The following is a 19730-nucleotide window of genomic DNA, read 5'->3' as shown; positions in this document are numbered from 1 at the left end:
GTTGAGAACCAACGAGTTATTAAATGGCTATCAGATACTTGGGGGAATTCAGTGTTCTGAAATATCCTAGGCTGGCACCTCTCTTAAACTCAGGATCTGCTGCACCCTGAAGAGTGGCTCAGTATTCACAAGGTTGTGTTTGTGTCTTTCAGCTGACATCGGTTTTAACTTCCTCAGGCACCTGTTGGAGCTGTTCTGGACTAACCCAACCAAATTTTGCTACCTCAGCCCCAACATCCAGGATGGCCATGGGAACACCCTGATGCACATCCTCTTTCAGAAGGGCACACCAAAGAGCATGAAAAAAGTGATAGAGCTGCTGGCAAAGTTTGACATCAACTTCAACCTAAAGAACAAAGAAGGCAAGGACGCACGACACCGGATTAAGAAGAATGACCCTCTGCTAATTGCCTGGAACAAAGCTGTGACTGACAGCAAGAGGAAGAGCCGGCAGGACTCTGCTGCCCTCTCGGGTAATTACTCACAGCCCACTGCCTCTGGTCATATGTGTCAACCCATGATCCAGAGTTCATTGCCGTGCAACGCCATTGCTGGAATCCTGTCGGAAGAAGATAGGATTCCTGGTAGCTGGGAGACTCTCCCGGCTGCCCTAGTGATGAGGCAGAAGCCTGAATCCATCAGACCACACTCTTTAAGAGATTGCCTTCTGCAGGATATCACAGTTTTGATTCAGCAGGTTGAATTAGATATGCCCCACCCAGAGGACTATCCTCAGAGATCTGAGCCTCAGAAGGAAGAAGCCAGCATAATAAGAAAGAAAGACAAACTCCAGCAAACGCTGGGAAACTCTGACTATAAAGAGAACAGTCCTGCCATCCCCAAGGCAGGGGAAGCACATGCTCAGACATGCCCTGGGGACTCACAGCTCATTCCTGTTGGTAACAGAAGGAGGAAGGGCAAGACTGACCAAGGCTGGAGCATGCGGGAAATTGAGGTCTACTTCCAGAGCTTTGATAACATGGCCTGGGATATTGAGTGCACTTCGGAAATGCTGAAGAAACTGTCCAGTAAGGTAATGACCAAGGTCATAAAGAAGAAAATCATCCTTACCGTCCAGAAGCTGGGGAATGGAGAGTGGACCCAGGGCTTGCAGAAGCGACTGAAGCACCTGAAAGGAAGCATCCAGCTGTTCGAAGCCAAGCTGGACAAAGGAGCCCGGATGCTCTGGGAGATTGCTGTTGACTCCTCCCCTCGACGCAGTGATAATCCAGAGAAGAACATTACCATGGGGCGCAACACATACACCATAGGAAAGTCGGAACAGGTCTACACTGAGATCATCCGCATCTGGGATATCGTCTTGGATCACTGCAAACTATCTGATTCTATCAAGGCCGTCTGCAGTGCCTACAACCGGGGCTTGTCCTGTGTCCTGCAGAAGAAGCTGAAGGGTGTCAATAAAGGCCAAGTGTCAGCGAACAAGAAAATCCAAAAGTATATACCCCGTTGCTTTGTGGAGGATACAGAGCAGGAGAAAGTGTGTGTGGATCTTGAGAACACTCCCCCGACCAGTGTGGTGGGGACAGAGTATAATGCCCTGAAGTTTCATAGGTTCGGCACCAACACAGTCTTCAGCATCCTCAATGACACGATGGCCCCAGTGGAGTGCCCCTTCCGCCTGGGGGAGCTGGAGTACTCGGTGATCAACCTCAACCCCAGGCCGCTGGAGCCCATCATCCTCATTGGGCGGAGTGGCACTGGGAAGACAACCTGCTGCTTGTACAGGCTGTGGAAGAAATTCCACATATACTGGGAAAAAGCCGAGCAGGCAGGAAGTCCACTGCTGACCAAACAGATCTGGCCAAAGAGAAAGTTGAAGGTGGGACTTGGAAAAGAGGGTCTGGGCAGGGAGGAAAAGGAGGAGGAAGAAGGTGAGGAAGAGCCAGGTTCCACTGAAATGGAAACGGCAGATCCTCTAGATGAGGAGCAGGAGAGGGGAGCCTGTGCGGGCAGGGCAGGTGTGGAGTGTGGCCAAGCAGCGGAAGGATGTGCTCCAAGACACCCCCGTCAGCTGGAGCATTTGCATCAGATCTTTGTGACCAAGAACCATGTCCTGTGCCAGGAAGTGCAGAGGAATTTCATTGAGCTGTCCAAGGTTACCAAAGCCACCAGTCACTACAGACCACTGGGCCCCCATGTGCACAAGCTCCAGGACCTGAGGGATGAGAACTTCCCTCTGTTTGTGACCTCTAAACAGATGCTCCTCCTGCTTGATGCTTCTCTGCCGAAGCCATTTTTTCTGAGAAACGAAGATGGAAGCCTGAAAAGGAGCATTACAGGATGGTCCACACAAGAAGAGTTGCTCATCCCAAGTTGGCAGGAGGATGAAGAGGAGGCTGAGGCAGATGGGGACTACAGCGAGGAGGACAAAGCTCTAGAAACACAGCCAGATGACGGTGACCCCCGGGTGTACGTGACGTTTGAGGTGTTCACCAATGAGATATGGCCCAAGATGACCAAGGGGAAAACCTCCTACAACCCTGCACTGATTTGGAAAGAAATAAAGTCTTTTCTGAAAGGTTCTTTTGAGGCCCTCAGCTGTCCCCAGGGGAGACTCACCGAAGAAGCGTATAGGAAGTTAGGGAGGAAGCGCTCCCCCAATTTCAAGGAAGACCGCAGCGAGATCTATAAACTCTTCTGCCTGTATCAGCAGATCAGGTCCCAGAAAGGTTACTTCGATGAAGAGGATGTTCTGTACAACCTGTACCGCAGGCTGTCGAAGCTCAGGGTGCTCCCATGGTCCATCCATGAACTCTATGGTGATGAGATTCAGGACTTCACCCAAGCTGAGCTTGTGCTACTGATGAAATGCATCAATGACCCCAATGCCATGTTTCTCACTGGAGACACAGCCCAGAGCATCATAAAGGGCGTGGCCTTCCGCTTCAGTGACCTGTGCTCGCTGTTCCACTATGCCAGCACAAACACCACAGACAAGCACTGTGCTGTCCGGAAGCCTAAGAAGATCCACCAGTTATACCAGAATTACAGGTCCCACTCAGGTACACCTGGGCCTTGGCTCGCCTCCTTGGGTGGTGCTTGGGCACTGGCCTTGGGCTGCTTTGGGCTGCTTTAGGCTTGTGCAGCTGAGGTTGGGGTAGTGTTTTGGAGTTTCTTAGTAAATATGTTCCTCGATGAGAGATCTGACTTCTGCCATGACTCATTCCTAAGTTGATGATCAAAACTGTGGTTGAGTGGAAGTGGATTTTTAAGCAATGATAGCTCAAGGAGTTTGTCATTACATGAAAACCTTTCAGGGGAACATTTAAAGTGCTTGAGAACTTTTGTTAAATCATCTTTCAGTATCTGCTTTTATTACATAAAGCAATATGACAGGTGGAAGTCTTTAATTCTCAAAGCAGCTTTTCTCCCATGGAGAAGCAAAATATAGAGGAGTTGGAGGGAGTAGGACATAACACACCCTCAAATGCTTTTTTTTTTTTTAAGATTTATTTATTTGAAAGGCAGAGTTACAGAGAGGCAGAGAGAGGCAGAGAGGCAGAGAGAGAGAGAGAGAGAGAGAGAGATGTCTTCCATCTGCTGGTTCACTCCCCAGATGGCTGCAGTGGCCAGAACTGGGCTGATCTGAAGCAGGAGCAAGAAGTTTCTTCCGGGTCTCCCACGTGGGCGCAGGGGCCCAAGGACCTGGGCCATCTTCCCAGGCCATAGCAAAGAGCTAGACTGGAAGTGGAGCAGCCAGGACTTTAACTGACACCCATGGGGGATGTCAGCACTGCAGGTGGTGGCTTTACCTGTTATGCCACAGCGCCGACCCACCTCAGATGCTTTCAACTTGTCTTGCGGTTATGCCCTTTCTCTGCACCAGACATGTTACATAGCCACTGTACTTAATCCTTACAACAGCCCTACAAGACAGGTGTTTTTTCCGTTTTACAAAGGAGGAAACTGAGGCACAGAGGGTTTAAATAATGTAACACCGATGCCAGAATATTTCTTTTGTGGTTTATAGATGCTAACAGATTGCCCTGCTACATATTGCAAGTGTCTTTGGATCACACAGAGTAGTACTTTGCATATTTGAAAACTTCACTTGCTGGGATCATGCCAGACATCTTTCTGTGATGGTGTTTTTGCCTTTTGCTGTTTTAGACATTTCCACATGCTGACAACACAGAGCCCTGGTCCATGCGTTTCTAACTGCTGTGAGCATTCTGTTTTATGACTGTATCACAATTTGTTATTCATTTCCCAGTGACAGTTTGTAGGTTCCTGTCAGGTTTTTACTGTGACATAATTGCCTTTGGGTCTGTATTAGACCCTCAGCTTTGTTTCCTCCTGCTTTGCTGTCATGGTGGTATGGAAAGAGCTCTGCCTGTGGTTTTCATTTTTGTTTCCTTGAGAGGAGTTGTCTTCGTGTGTTTACTGCCATTGTGTGTTCTGTGAATTGTCTGTTCTTAATCTTTGCCTACACTTTAACTGGTTTGCTTCTTAGATCTGTAAGAATTCTTTATGGATTTGGCCTTCACATCCTTTGTCAACAAATTTTATATATCACAGTTTGTTCTCTCATTGTATGCTTGTTGTTTTGATTTTGTTGATGTTCTTTAGTGAGCAGATACTTCACATTTTGACTTATGAATCTTTCCTTTTGTGATTTGCTGTAAAGAAGTTCCTTCTAACGTCATGTTATTAAGATACATATTTTTAGCTTCTAATAGTCTTAAATTTTGTTTTTATCTTTATGTATGTATGTAACTTAGGTAAATTTAATTCAGAATGTGTGTGTGATATTACAGCATCTGTATTGAAATAACCTTTCTGTGATCCAATTTTATTTTCCCATATAGGTCATTTATTTGATGGTTTACCCTTTCCCCTGATTGGTAATTACCCTCCCCTCTTTTTTTTTTTTTTTTTTTTCATTTATCTGTGAGTCTGTTTCTGGACTTGTTATTTGATTCAATTTATCTTGTTTGGCTCATTATCCTATTATCACACTATTTTGTTAAATATAGTTATTGAACTTCTCTGATGACTGTTTCTAATTTTGATTGGCATTTCATTGAACTTGTAGTTCTCTAGGAAGAATTCACATCTTTTGGGTTTCCTGAATCAGTGTCTTGCCATATTTCTGTATTCAGATCTTCATTTACTCCCTTCAATAATATTTTTAGTTTTTCTCATTTTGCACAGCTATCAGGTTTCTTCCTAGAAAGACAAAGAAATTATTTTTTTCCATATTTTCTAAATAGTTATTACAAGTGTAGAGGGTTGCTATTGTTTCTTGTATTGTTGATATGGTATTTAACACTCTCACACTCTCACTACTTACAATTTTCAGATTTGGGGATTTTTTTGCAGTTAAGGAATATCTTAAATCTTATATTTAGTATCTGTTATTTTTCTTTTCATCACATTTTCTTGGTTAAGACTTCAAAAAGAAGTGATACTAGGTGTCTCTGTTATTTCAGAAGTTAATGGGGATGCTTCTAACATTTTACCATGTTAAGTCTGATACTTCAGGTAGGTTTTTGATATATGCTTCTTTTCTAGACATATCTCATAAGTGAAAGCTTGGTGGGAAGAAAATAAATACATGCATGGTACACACTTACACACACATACCCATATGTTGCTGTGGATTCATTCTGAGAGGAGGAGCATGGTGGGGGCAAGAGGTGCAGAGTCACCACACAGACCCCGGGAGTTGGGTCAAAGCAGGCCAGAGGTGAGCAGCCTGCAGACTCGTTTATTTCAGTTGGTATAGCAGCTTAAATAGCCAAGGCAGCCAATCCGGTCAAGGGGCGGTTTATGCCCTAACCAATCACAGCCTATTGCCAGGCAATATCCAAAGCCATCCAATCACAGCCTGTTGCCAGACAGGCTCCGTTGCCAGCCGGGTTTCGAAGCCATTCCTGAGTAACTGAAGCTGGCTTGCCAGCGGCCATCTTGGCATGACCTCATTCCACCACACCCATACACATTGAAATGTTAGACTAAAAATTTTAGTTGTTTAGCCAAAGATTCAGAAAATGATTAGAAGCCAGATGGCCTTCCAGAGTATGGCATGTGTCACCCCTCTTAGCCCAGCTTCCCAGGGCTCGCAAGTTCTAACTAATGGTTCCTGTGGTTCATAGGTCTGGCTGGATCTGAGAAGCTCAGCTTCATGCTCTTCAGTGGTTTCTTTTCTTAACCTGGAACTTGTATTGTATGGGAAGATCTGACTGATACAAAGCATCTATACTCTTCATTGGAAATACTAGTTCTTGCCATTCCTTATCTATTCAGGAAACATTTATTGAGCTCCTTCTCTTCTGGGCTCCATTTAGGGGCTGGGGAAGATGCATGGCTCTTGCCTCTGTCCTTAGGGAATAGCTCCAGATGGCACCCCCTTTTCCCTGGTTGGATCTGATAGTGAGGACCTGGATGACTGGTTTGAATGAGCCCCTCATTCTGACATGTACTATTGGTTCAGAGCCACTGTTCTAGGGACCAGCAGCCTTTAGGATCAATAGGGCAGATGATTACAAAGGGAGTGTCATATAAACAGCATTTTCCTCTCTTGTTTCTGTTAATGAACCATGAAAAACCTACTCAGGTAATTACTGCATAAACTCTGCCTCCTGCCTTCCCCTCTTGGGATGGAGGGAAGACCTGGAATAGAACCAGAAAAAGCCCAAATAATATGTACTAAATTTTAGAGACTTTAGAAAACACATACAGTGTTTAGAAAAACAAATACAAAATACAGGCTATGGGGCTGATGTAGTATAGGGGGTAAAGCTGTTGCCTGGGGCACCAGCATCCTGAGTAGGGACATTGGTATCCCATGTGGGTTGTAATTCATGTTCAGGCTGCCCCAGTTCTGATCTAGCTTCCTGCTAATGAACTTGGAAGAAGCATTGGAGGATGGCCCAAGAGCTTGGGGCCACACACACGTTGGGGACCTTGATGAAGCTCCTGGCTCTTGGCTTAGGCCTGGCTCAGCTCTGGCCATTACAGCCACTTGAGGAATGAACCAGTAGTTAGAAGACCCCGCTGCCCCACCCCATACCATCTTGTCTTTCTGTAAATCTGACTTACAAATAAATAATATTTTTAAAAATATATAAGCTGTAAGGAAACTCACCACTAACATCTTGTTCCATTTTCTTCTGATTTATTTTCTTAACATAAATTATATGCATTTATCACATAATAAATGTATTCATTATGCAGTGTATACATATTACATTTTGTAAATATTTCTCCGTCTTTTATTCTGTTTTAGATGAAATTCCATACAGCATAAGATTCACCCATTTGAAATGTGCAATTTAGCGATTTTTAATATATTCACATGGTTGTGCCACTATCATCACTGTCTCATTTCAGGACATTTTCATCACTGAAAAAGAAATCTTATGAAAAATAGAGATCACTCCTCATTGCTCCCGCCTACCTTCTCCCTCTCTATAGAAATGACTCACCTCTATTCATTTACCTAGTATGGACATTTCATATAACTGGCACTGTACAATATGTGGTCTTTTGTGTCTTTTTTCTCCCCCTTATCATGTTTGCAAGGTTTATCCGTGTTATTTCATGTACTAGTGCCTCTTCTGCTTTCTGGTTAAATTGCATTCTTTGAGAATGGATATGTAAAAAATTACTTACCTGGTTCCCTGAAGGACATTTAAGAGGATTCCAGTTTTTCACCTCAGTGAACATGTGCCTTTTTCTTTCATTTTTTTCCTTCAGTTTTGCTACGTTTTAATGGTAGGATTTTAAGAGATTACGTTTTAGGTCTTGTCAGCAACATCGAACTAAAGGTACTGGGTACTCCACAGAGTACAGAATGCTGCCAACATCTTAGAAAATGTATGTGATATGGAGGAAAATAGGGTTCTTGCATCTTGAAGACTTATAGTCTGGGGATTTGACAACTCATTTTTTTTTCTAAATTTATTTATTTATTTTGAAAGTGAGAGTTACAGAGAGATGTTACCAGTTGTGAAAGGGAGGGATGTTATCAGAATGGATCAGTGGGTTCTTTTCCTCAGCTCAGTATAGAAATAAAAAGCCAGGAAATGGTTGCAAGAAAGGCAGAAGCTTTATTGAGCAAAGCAAAGCAAAAATAAAGTAAAGCATCCTGTCTGAGAGCGGACAAGGTAGAGTGCCTGAGCAGGACACTGGTTTTCAGGAGGTGTACTGGGTTTTTAAGGTCTTGCTCTTTTCTTATTTGGGTCATCCTAGGTGTGGGCGGGAGGTCTTACACAGCATGTGTTCATTGGTCTGGGGCCTGTGGTGACAGTGGGGGTCTTTGCTAATGGCAGAATGAGAGTTTCAGAGGAGGAAAGAGTAAGTTTCCAACTTCCTCTATTGGTGGCCTTGTGGTCTCAGAGCTAGTTCTTTTACTGGCAGCCTCAAGAGGGGGAGTCAGAGAGAAGGAGATCTTCCATAAGCTGGTTCAACCCTAGATGGACACGGTGGCCAATGCTGGGCCAGGTTGAAGCCCCACCGAGGTCTCCAATGTGAGTGATAAGGGCCCAGGTATTTGGGCCATCTTCTCCTGCCTTCCAGGCCACTAGTAGGAAGCTGTATCAGAAGTGGAGCAGCTGGGATGCAAACAAGCTCCTAAATGGGATGCTGGTATCATAGGTGGTGGCTTTACCTGCTAGGCCACAGTGCTGGCCCCTGCAACTTACAGCCTTAAGAGTTGAGCAAACAACAGAATAACTTTTTAATGCAAATTATTTACCTTCTAGTGCTACTGTAGACTGAATTACTTTAGAATTTTGAAGTAATCCAATTAAGGTTTAAGAGAGGCAGGATTAAATTAGATTGAGAATTTTTTTCAGGCTCATACTATTTTTTTTTTTTTTTGGTAAAGATTTTATTTTTCTGAGTGGTAGAATTACAGTCTGAGAGAGAGAGAGAGAGATAGAGAGGTCTTTGTCTGCTGGTTCACTCCCCAAATGGCCACAAAGGCTGGAGCTGTGCCAATCTGAAGCCAGGAGCCAGGAGCTTCTTCTGGGTCTCCCATATGGGTGCAGGGACCCAAGTGGTTGGGCTGCTTCTACTGCTTTCCCAGGCCATAGCAGAAAGCTGGATTGGAAGAGGAGCAGCTGGGACTAGAACCAGCGCCCATCTGGGATGCCAGCACAGCAGCTGGAGGATTAACCTACTGTGCCATAGCACCAGCCCCAACTCATACAATTTTTATTAATATCCATCTCGTAAACAGAATTGACCTAAGAGACCATTAAACGTAGAGACTAGATCTCTTGAAATGCAAGTGCTGAAACAACTTAATTGTGATTATTTCAAAAAGCAAACATTTTGGCATGACTAGGGTTACTATATTAGTTTAAAAACAAGCCAAGTATTGACATTGCATTTCCTTCATGCATTGTTAGTTAAAAGAATGAATAATAAAATATGCAGTTTCGATGTGTAACCCACAGAGAGCTCATCAAAAATCTTAATGTTCTGTGTATGAAATATCCACCTCGTGTATACCCTGAAAATTTTATTTGTGCTCCATTAAGTCAAAAGTCATGTAAATAGTCAAATTATAGTAAGCTAATGACCTGCATATATATTCTCACATGGATAAATTCAGTATATCTAAATAGGAAATAAATGGCATTCTTGTCTACCTATATTTAAAAATACAATATCTTTCCAGATTCTGCATACTCATCACTATAAGAGAGGTATTTGGGTTTTAAGGTTTAATAATCAGTTGTCAGAAAAACAGCAGTTGTTCCTGCAATATCTCATTAGTATCTAACTCAATTATTTTTAGATTACATGATTTAGAAGACATTACAAACCCATCTAAAAATTTGTAATTCTGATGTTAACCCTAGAATCATTATTAGAAAGAATAATAATATGATGCAGAAGAACAGTTAATCAGCATGATTAAAAGTATGCTCACTTTCAGAAAAAACAATCTGGTCATCTGGAAAAAATTACAGCTACAACTTAGAGAACATTTGCATGCGGAACACTGATCTGGCCAAGGCAAGCTATTTCTAAGCAGGAAAGATACCAGATCAGGGCAAATGTGGCCAGCCTTTAAAGAACAGCCTAGCATCTCCAGACCTTCTTTTGACCTTCTTTTTGTTTGTTTTTTTATAGATCTATTTATTTATTTACTTATTTGAGAGAGTTACAGACAGTGAGAGGGAGAAACAGACAGGTCCTCCATCCTCTGGTTTGCTCCCTAAATGGCATAATGGCTGGAACTGGACCATTCCGAAGCCAGGAACCAGGGACTTCCCCTGGGTCTCCCACACAGATGCAGGGACCCAAGCACTTGGGCCATCTTCCACTGCTTTCCCAGGCCATAGCAGAGAGCCAGATTGGAAGCAGAGCAGCTGGGACTCAAACTGGTGCCCATATGGGATACTGGCTCTGCAGGCAGAGGATTAACCTACTATGCCACAGCGCCAGCCCCTAAACAGACCTTCTTTGGTCCATTTCTTTTCAAAACACATTGATACTATTCTACCCACCTTGACCCAAACTTTGAAGTTAACTGAAACCAAAAGAGGGTATCAGAACAAAAGTGAACTCCAGCAAATTTGTTATTATGGTGTTAAGTTTGAAGATGAACACACCTACCCACAACAGTATTGTTCCAAGAAACAGAATAGGAGTAGTGGTAACTTAGAACATAGACTGTTAGTTGTGCAATTAATAGAAAAGTAAAAGCAGGTTTTAAAATCTACAATAAATCTGTTTCCAAAGGAGTTCTATATGTCAGCAATGCACTAAACTTTGATTTTGTGATACAACTTTGCAGTGGACTCACTCTGGTCTAATGTCATGGTAACAGCTTGTTTCTCCCTTTAGAAGGGTGAATATGCTTACAGAGCAGTGATGGTTTCTAGCAAATGTTAAAATTCATAGCAGTTCCAGGTTGTTCACGTTGGGATCATTCCTGTGTAAAGTTTGGTGTAGATGAAAGCAAAGTGGGTTTCGTAGTCAGTAATTACAATGTCTTTCCTTTAAAGTGCATGAGTTTCTTATGTAGTTCTGTTACAGTTGGCCCAGGTTTAATTTCATCCATCTCTGTGAAAGCAAAGCAGTTGGTGATGCTGAAGCTGTTTTTAAGCCTGTCATGTTTGAATTCAAAGAAGATAGCTGCACTTTAGGTTAACTTTTCAGTGGGCTTCTGGAGCTCAACGTCCACTTGAAAGTGAACATTTGTTGGCCAGCACCGCGGCTCACTAGGCTAATCCTCCGCCTGTGGCACCAGCACACCGGGTTCTAGTCCCGGTCGGGGTGCCAGATTCTGTCCTGGTAGCTCCTCTTCCAGGCCAGCTCTCTGCTGTGGCCCGGGAGTGCCGTGGAGGATGGCCCAAGTGCTTGGGCCCTGCACCCACAGGGGAGACCAGGAGAAGCACCTGGCCCCTGGCTTCGGATCAGCGCAGTGCGCCGGCTGTGGCTGCTATTGGAGGGTGAACCAATGGTAAAAGAAGACCTTTCTCTCTCTCTCTCACTGTCCACTCTGCCTGTCAAAAAACAAACACAAAAACAAAAAGAAAAAAACAAAAAATAAAAAATAAAAACAAAAACAAAACGTGTAACTTTTCCTGAAGGCACAGGAATATCTTGCCCAGGAGTTAAATCTCTGCCATTCAGAGCCTTCGCACTATCTGTAATATAGGGATCAAGGCACTATGTAACATCTTTCTTAGCAATTTTCTCCATTCTGATTGTGAGTAACATCGTTCCTGATTCAGATGGCAACCTTAGTAATGAATTACCAGGAATTCTGGCAGAAAAAGAATAAGGGGATCCCTTTCTAGTACCCCTCTTCATCTTGGTCAAATTCCAAATTCTCTTTACCAGGTGCTAAAAATTCTTAATGGAACAGGCTGAACATCACATGGGAATTGTTTGTTGTATGTTAGAATATTATTTAGGATTGGTTCTAGCTTCTTCGGGTCCTTCAGTTTAAATTCTCCTTGGGACTGCGTGGACTGTAGAAGCTCCACTTTGTAATTCTGAGCATGTTGCATTTTTGCCTATGGGTTTCTTTTATTCTTCTATGAATTCAAAATCTTGTTGAACTTGGACCTCTTTTTCATAAAGGTCTTGCTAATTAATACCTGATACTTATCTGTTGCTTCCACCAGCTGGCCCCAAGAGTCGAAGTTGGCGCCTCTCTTAAAACTGGCACTGCAGCAGATTCTGATCACCTTGCACTTGGCCAGGACCCCATTCCCTCCCGCCCTTGCCCCAGCAAGGTCTGTCTTTAGAGTGTCATACTTCCTGTGCCTGGCAGTACCAGGGGATGACATTAACAGGGCCAAGAGGAACCACTATAGTCACTACTACCTTTTTCTTATTTTAAAGATTTATGTATGTGTTTACTTATTTCAAAGGTCAGAGAGAGGAGGAGAAGTAGAAAAAGAGAGAGAGATTGAGAGAAAAAAAAGATCTTTCATCCACAGATTCCACTGATTCTCTACCCAAATTATGCAACAGCCATGGGCCAGGGCTGGGCCAGGCTGAGGCCATGAGCCAGGAACTCCAGCCGGTCTCCCACATGGGTGGCAGGGGCCCGGGCCCTCTTCTGCTGGCTTCCCAAGTGCATTAGCCTGAAGCTGGATCAGAAGTGGAGCAGCTGGGACTCAAGTTGGAACTTTAGCAGGCACTCTAATATGGGATGCTGTTGATGCAAGCTTAGCTTAACTCACTAATCACAACACACCGGCCCCTTGTGCCCCCTCCCCCTTTTTAAAGGATGTGGCCTTTATTAATCTTCTGGCAAATGGATGCTTGCCAACTTTCTAGTTTTTTGCAAAAAATATTTTGGATTTCAAATGAGCTTTAAACACTTTTTCATAAGCAGTCTTTTCCCCCCCAAAGAAACCTTTTATTTAATAAGTACAAATTTCATAAGTACAACTTTAGGAATATAGTGATTATTCCCATCATACCCTCACTCCCACCGCACCCTCACCTCATTCTCCCATTCCCAGTCCCATTCTCTATTAAGAAAAAAAAAGTTCCTCAGTAGTCAAGACAAGGCCTATTCAAATCATTGCTTCCATAATGTCAATTTCTCTTTTGTAGATTGCGTTTTAGGTGCTCTGTTAGTTCTCTCTGGTCATGGAGAACATACGGTATTTGTACCTTTGGTACTGGATTATTTCACTAAGTATGGTGTATGTTTTCCATATTCATCGATTTTGTTGCAAATGACTGGATTTCATTTTTAAAAATTCTGTGTAGTATTCCATAGTGTACATATCCCATAAATTCTTTATCCAGTCTACTGTTGATGGGCATTTAGGTTAATTCCATGTCCTAGCTATTGTGAATTGAGCTGCAATAAACCTGGGAGTGCAGATAACTTTTTCATATGCTGATTTCATTTCCCTTGGGTAAATTCCCAGGAGTGAGAGGCCTGGGTCATATGATAGGTCTATATTAGATTTATTTTAAATATTTATTTATTTGAAAGAGTAACACAGAGAGAGGAGAGGCAGAGAAAGAGGGATCTTCCATGCAATGGTTCACTCCTGAGTTGGCCGCAACAGCCGGAGCTGTGCCAATCTGAAGCCAGGAGCCAGGAGCTTCCTCTGGGTCTCTGACGTGGATGCAGGGGCCCAGGGACTTGGGCCATCTTCTACTGCTTTCCCAGGCCATACTAGAGAGCTGGATAGGAAGTGGAGGAGCCAGGACTAGAACCAGCGCCCATAAGGGATGCTGGCGCTTCAGGCCAGGGCATTAACCCACTGCGCTACAGCGCCGGCCCTGGTCTATATTAGATTTTGAGATATCTCTATACTGTTGTCCACAGTGGCTTTACCAGTTTACATTCCCACCAGTAGTGGATTAGGGTACCTTTTCCCCCACATCCTCGCCAGCATTTGTTTGTTGATTTCTGTATGAAAGTCATTCTAACTGGGGTGAGGTGAAACCTCATTGTGGTTTTTGATTTGCATTTCCCTGATTGCTAGTGATCCTGAGCATTTTTTAATGTATCTGTAGCCATTTGGATTTCCTCTTTCGAGAAATGTCTTTTTAAGTCCTTTGCCCATTTCTTGACTGGGCTGTTTGTTTTGTTGATGTGGAGTTTTTTGATCACTTTATATTTTCTGGTTATTAATCCTTTATCAGTTGCATGGTTTGCAAATAATTCCACCCAATCTGTCTGTTGCCTCTTCACTTTCCTGACTGTTTCTTTTGCAGTACTGAAACTTCTGAATTTGATGTAATACCATTTGTTAATTTTGGATTTTATTGCCTGTGCTTTTGGAGACTTTTCCAAGAACTCTTTGCCTGTGCCAATGTCTTGGAGTATTTCCCCAATGCTCTCTAATAAATTGATGGCATTGTGTCATAGGGTAGATCTTTAATCCATTTTGAGTGGATTTTTGTGTAAGTTGTAAGGTAGGGGTCTTGCTTCTGCACGTGGAAATCCAGTTTTCCCAGCACCATTTGTTGAAGAGACTGTCCTTGCTTCAGGAATTGGTTTTAACTCCTTGGTCGAATATAAGTTGGTTGTAGATGCTTGGATTGATTTCTGATGTTTCTGTTCTGTTCCGTTGGTCTATCCATATGTTTTTGTGCTAGTACCAGGCTGTTTTGATTATAACTGCCCTATAGTATGTCTTGAAATCTGGTATTGCGATGCGTCCGGCTTTGTTTTTGTTGTATAAGATTGCTATAGCTATTTGAGGTCTCCTGTGTTTTCATATAAATTTCAACATCATTTTTTCTAGATCTAAGAAGAATGTCTGGTATTTTGATTGGTATTGCATTGAATCTGTAAATTGCTTTTGGAAGAATGGACATTTTGATGATATTGATTCTTCTAATCCATGAACATGGAAGATTTTTCCATTCTTTTGTATCTTCTGTTTCTTTCTTTAATGTTTTGTAATTCTCATCATAGAGATCTTTGACATCCTTGGTTAAATTTATTCCAAGGCATTTGATGTTTTTTTGTGGCTTTTGTGAATGGGATTTATCTTTGAAGTTCTTTTTCAGCTGTGGCGTTATTTGTGTATACAAAAGCTGTTGATTTTTGTGTGTTGGTTTTATATCTTGCTACTTTACCAAACTCTTCTATGAGTTCCAGTAGTCTCTTGGTGGATCTTCTGTATCCCATATACATAGAATCATATTATCTGCAACTAGGGATAGTTTGACTTCCTCTTTCCCAGTTTGAATCCCTTGTAATTTCTTTCTCTTGTCTAATGGCTCTGGCTAAAACTTCCAGGACTATATTGAATAGCAGTGGTGAGAGTGGGCATCCTTGCCTGGTACCGTATCTCAGTGGGAATGTTTCCAACTTTTCCCCATTCAATAGGACATTGGCCATGGGTTGTTATAAATCGCCTTGATTATGCTGAGGAATGTTCCTTCTATACCCAGTATGCTTAGAGTTTTCATTATGAAAGGGTTTTGTACCTTATCAAATGCTTTTTCAGCATCTATTGAGATAATCATGTGGTTTTTGTTCTGCAATTCGTTAATGTAATGTATCACATTGATTGATTTGCAAATATTAAGCCATCTTTACATACCAGGGATAAATCCCACTTGGTCTGGGTGAGTGATCTTTCTGATGTGTTGTTGGATTTGATTTGCTAAAATTTTGTAGAGGATTTTTGCATCTATGTTCATCAGGGAAATTGGCCTGTAATTCTCTTCTTCTGTTGTATTTTTTCAGATTTAGAAATTAAGGTGATGCTGGTTTCATAGAAAGAATTTAAATTGTTTTCCATAAATTGAGAAGAACTGGAGTTAGTTCTTCTTTAAATGTTTGGTAGAATTCAGCAGTGAAATCATCTGGTTCAGGGCTTTTCTTTGTTGAGAGGGTCTCTATTACTGATTCAATTTCTGTCTTAGTAATGGGTCAATTTTGTTTTTTTGTGTCTTCAAGGCTCAATTTATGTAGGTTGTATATGTCTGGGAATCTATCCAGTTCTTCTGGGTTTCCCAGTTTGTTGGCATACAGCTCTTTATAGTAATTTCTGATGATTCTTTTTATTTCTGTGGTGTCTGTTGTTACATTTTATTTTTCATTTCTAATTTTATTGATTTGGGTCTTATCTCTCTCTTTTTTTTTTTTTTTTTTTAGTTAGTTGGGCCAATGCAATGGTGTGTCAATTTTGTTTATTTTTTTCAAAAAACCATCTCTTTGTTTTGCTTTTCAAATTTTTTTGTTTCAGTTTTGTTGATTTATTCTCTAATTTTAATGATTTGTTTTCTCATACTAGTTTTGGGTTTGGTTTTCTGTTGTTTTTCTAGATCCTTGAGATGCATTGATAGCTCATTTACTTGGTGCCTTTCCCATTTCTTGTTATAGGCACCAGCTGCTATAAACTTTGTTCTTAACACTGCTTTTGCTGTAATCCACAAGTTCTGATATTTTGTGTTGTCATCTTCATTTGTATCCAGAAATTTTTTCATTTCTTTTTCAATTTCTTCAAAGACCCAGTGTTCATTCAGAAGCATGTTGTTCAGTCTCCGTGTGTTTGCCTATGTTCTAAAGATTCCCGAATTGCTGATTTCCAGCTTCATTGCATTATGGTCCAAGAAGATATATGTTCTGATTTTTTTTAAAATTTTCTGAGACTTGTTTTATGACCTGGCATGTGGTCAGTCCTAGAGAAGGTTCCATGCACTGGTGAGAAGAATGTGTATTCTGCAACTGTAGGATGAAAAGTTCTGTAGTGTCGCTCCCCCTCTTCGCGCTGTTCTTTCGTCTGCTTGGCCCTCCCCGGGTTTGCTGCTGGTTCTTCCCGGGTTGGCTACTGTCCCTTCCACCTCCGTGGAAGGGCAGTTCCCCCTGGCCACATTCCCCACTTCCGCAGGGGAGCGGCACACCGCAGGCCGGCTCTCTCGGGGGCTGCACAGGTGTTCCCCTTAGATGTTCCCCTTAGATGTTCCTGGTGCATGCCGTCTCTCTCCTCCTTTATAGTCCTCCTCTGCCAATCCGTGCTCGGCTGCCCACACGCCGAGCACACCGCTCTCCTCCAATCAGGAGCAAGTCCTACAGTTTATTGGCTGAACTGGAGGCAGCTGTGTAGAAGCTGTTTTCTTCTCTCCCAGCGCCACATTGTGGGAGAGCAGATGCACAGAATAAGTCTTAATTCCAGTAACTTAGTCTAGTCCGAGTTGCTCCCCACAGATCCCCCTTTCTTTTTATTTTTTGGCGTTGATACGTGCCTGTCTTCGGTGTCCCGTGGCACACACTCTGCTCTACTTGCTAGAGTTGCCACAGGTTCTTACAAGTCCTATCAATCAGGCAAACCGAATCCGGGTCCTCTCTTCGCCATGTTGTGAGGAGGTTTTTAGGCGCTGATGCGTGCCTGTGTTCGGTGCCCTGCAGCGCATGCTCTGCTCTGCCTGCAGGTGCTTACAAGCCCTATCAGGCAAACCGAACTCAAGCCTTCTCATTGCCATATTGTGGGGAGGCCTATTGGTGTTGATTCGTGCCTATCTTCGGTGACCTGCGGCTCATACTCTGGTCGAGCCGCCTGCTGGTACTTACCGCCTTACTAATCCGGCAGACCGAATCCAAGCTCTCTCATTGCTGTGTTGTGGGGAGGCCTTATTGATGTTAATTCGTGCCTGTCTTCGGTGACCTGCGGCGCATAAGCTGCTAGCCGCCCGCAGGTGCTCATCGCCTCACTAATCAGGCAGACCGAATCCAAGCCTTCTCATTGCAGTATTGTGGGGAGGCCTTTCTATTTCTCTATTTCTCTATCTCCGGGCATTCCTATTTCTCCCATTTTACTTCTATCTTCCAGCATTCCTATTTCTCTCATTTTACTTCTAAACTTCTGTTTCTCTTATCCCTGCGGCTTCCCGGCGCCTGCCCCAAGGCTGCTTCTCGGCGGCTTTCCGGCTCTGAGCCGCTTCAGCCCGCGCCTCTCTCATCTGCGCGGCTTCGCACTAGCCCAGCATTCCCTATCTACTTGAGCCCCGCATGCTCTGTCTGCGCGCGGCAGCCTCCGCGAGTCACACAGTGTAGCTTACGTCTCCGCCACTAGCATTCAATCTAAGTTCCCCGGGCTAACCTGGCGAATTCAACCTAGCTCACGCGTCTGCGCCTTTCGGTCTGGCTTCCCGTCCTTTGCTCCCCGGGCTAATCAGACGGATCCCAACCTGGCTTACGTTTCCGCTTCTGGTTTCAACTCTTCGCTCCCCATTCCCGGGCTAACTTGAGAATCCCAAAGTGGCTTTCGTCTCCGCCTCGGCCTGCCCCCCGCGGCTTCAATTTCCCTAACATTTTTCTCTACCCGGTATGTTTCCCTAAGTTTTCTTCCAACAATATTCCCCTCTCATTTCTCCTGGCTTCTCCCCACAGTCCGTATCCGAGTCTAAGTTTCTTCTAGGTTTCACTTTCGCTTTCAACCTGCAGTCTGTATCTGAGTCTAAGTTTCTTCTTGCTTTCACTTTAAATCCTAACTTCTTTCCCACAGTCCGTATCTGAGTCTGTTTGTTCTAGCTTTCACTTTCGCTTTCGACCTTAGAGATTTCTCCCAGCTTCCCCCCGTAGTCCGTATCTGAGTCTATGCCTAGGCTTTCAATAGCTTCTTCCGGCACCTTTTTCGTCCGGCTTTTCCCTAGGCTGTTTGCTAGTCTCTCTCTCCGATATTTTCCACTTCTTCCCGTTTCTTCCCTCCTAAGTTTCCTATCCGAGTCACGGCACCATTATGTCGCTCCCCCTCTTCGTGGAGGAACGACACTAAGCCCTGCCTAGGCTTCATATCCGAGTCACGGCACCATTATGTCGCTCCCCCTCTTCGTGGAGGAACGACACAGGACCCTGCGCTGTTCTTTGGTCTGTTCGGCCCTCCCCGGGTTTGCTGCTGGTTCTTCCCGGGTTGGCTACTGTCCCTTCCACCTCCGTGGAAGGGCAGTTCCCCCTGGCCACATTCCCCACTTCCGCAGGGGAGCGGCACACCGCCGGCTGGCTCTCTCGGGGGCTGCACAGGTGTTCCCCTTAGATATTCCCCTTAGATGTTCCTGGTGCATGCCGTCTCTCTCCTCCTTTATAGTCCTCCTCTGCCAATCCGTGCTCGGCTGCCCACACGCCGAGCACGCCGCTCTCCTCCAATCAGGAGCAAGTCCTACAGTTTATTGGCTGAACTGGAGGCAGCTGTGTAGAAGCTGTTTTCTTCTCTCCCAGCGCCACATTGTGGGAGAGCAGATGCACAGAATAAGTCTTAATTCCAGTAACTTAGTCTAGTCCGAGTTGCTCCCCACACTGTAGATGTCTGTTAGGTCCATTTGGTCTATAGTGTCGATTAATTCTGCTGTTTCCTTGCTGATTTTCTGTCTGGTTGACCAGTCCATTGCTAAAAGTGGGGTATTGAAGTCTCCCATTACTATTGTATTTGAGTCTATGTCTCCTGTTAGATCCTTTAACATTCCTTTTTTTTTTTTTTTTTTAGATTTTATTTCTTTATTTGAGAGGTAGAGTTACTGACAGTGAGAAGGAGAGACAGAGAGAAAGGTTCTCCTTCTGTTGGTTCACTCCCCAGATGGCCACAACGGCCAGAGCTGTGCCAATCTGAAGCCAGGAGCCAGGTGCTTCTTCCAGTCTCCCATGCGGGTGCAGGAGCCCAAGGACTTGGGCTGTCTTCCACTACTTTCCCAGGCATCAGCAGAGAGCTGGACTGGAAGAGGGATAGCTGGGACTAGAACCAGCATCCATATGTGACGCTGGCGCCACAGGCAGAGAGTACTAACCCACTGTGCCACGGTGCCGGTCTCCCTTA

The 19730-nt window shown here is 43.8% G+C and overlaps 1 protein-coding gene and 1 pseudogene across 2 annotated transcripts in view; one reads left to right on the top strand and one right to left on the bottom strand.

Annotated features, from left to right (window-relative positions):
- TRANK1 (tetratricopeptide repeat and ankyrin repeat containing 1) overlaps positions 1-19730 on the top strand; it is a 164754-nt gene that overhangs the window by 102841 nt on the left and 42183 nt on the right. For both annotated transcript variants that reach the window (XM_008266129.4, XM_070072953.1), the window contains one exon: positions 153-3023. In XM_008266129.4, coding sequence (XP_008264351.1) covers positions 153-3023 — 2871 coding nt within the window. The remainder of the gene's footprint in view (positions 1-152; positions 3024-19730) is intronic.
- Positions 9879-12281, bottom strand: LOC138849458 (axin interactor, dorsalization-associated protein pseudogene; annotated as a pseudogene).

The sequence above is a fragment of the Oryctolagus cuniculus genome, chromosome 4 (assembly GCF_964237555.1).
Source record: "Oryctolagus cuniculus chromosome 4, mOryCun1.1, whole genome shotgun sequence".
Classification (NCBI taxonomy): Eukaryota; Metazoa; Chordata; class Mammalia; order Lagomorpha; family Leporidae; genus Oryctolagus; species Oryctolagus cuniculus.
Note: the sequence above shows the minus strand (reverse complement) of the source record. Positions and strands in the feature narration are given on the sequence as shown.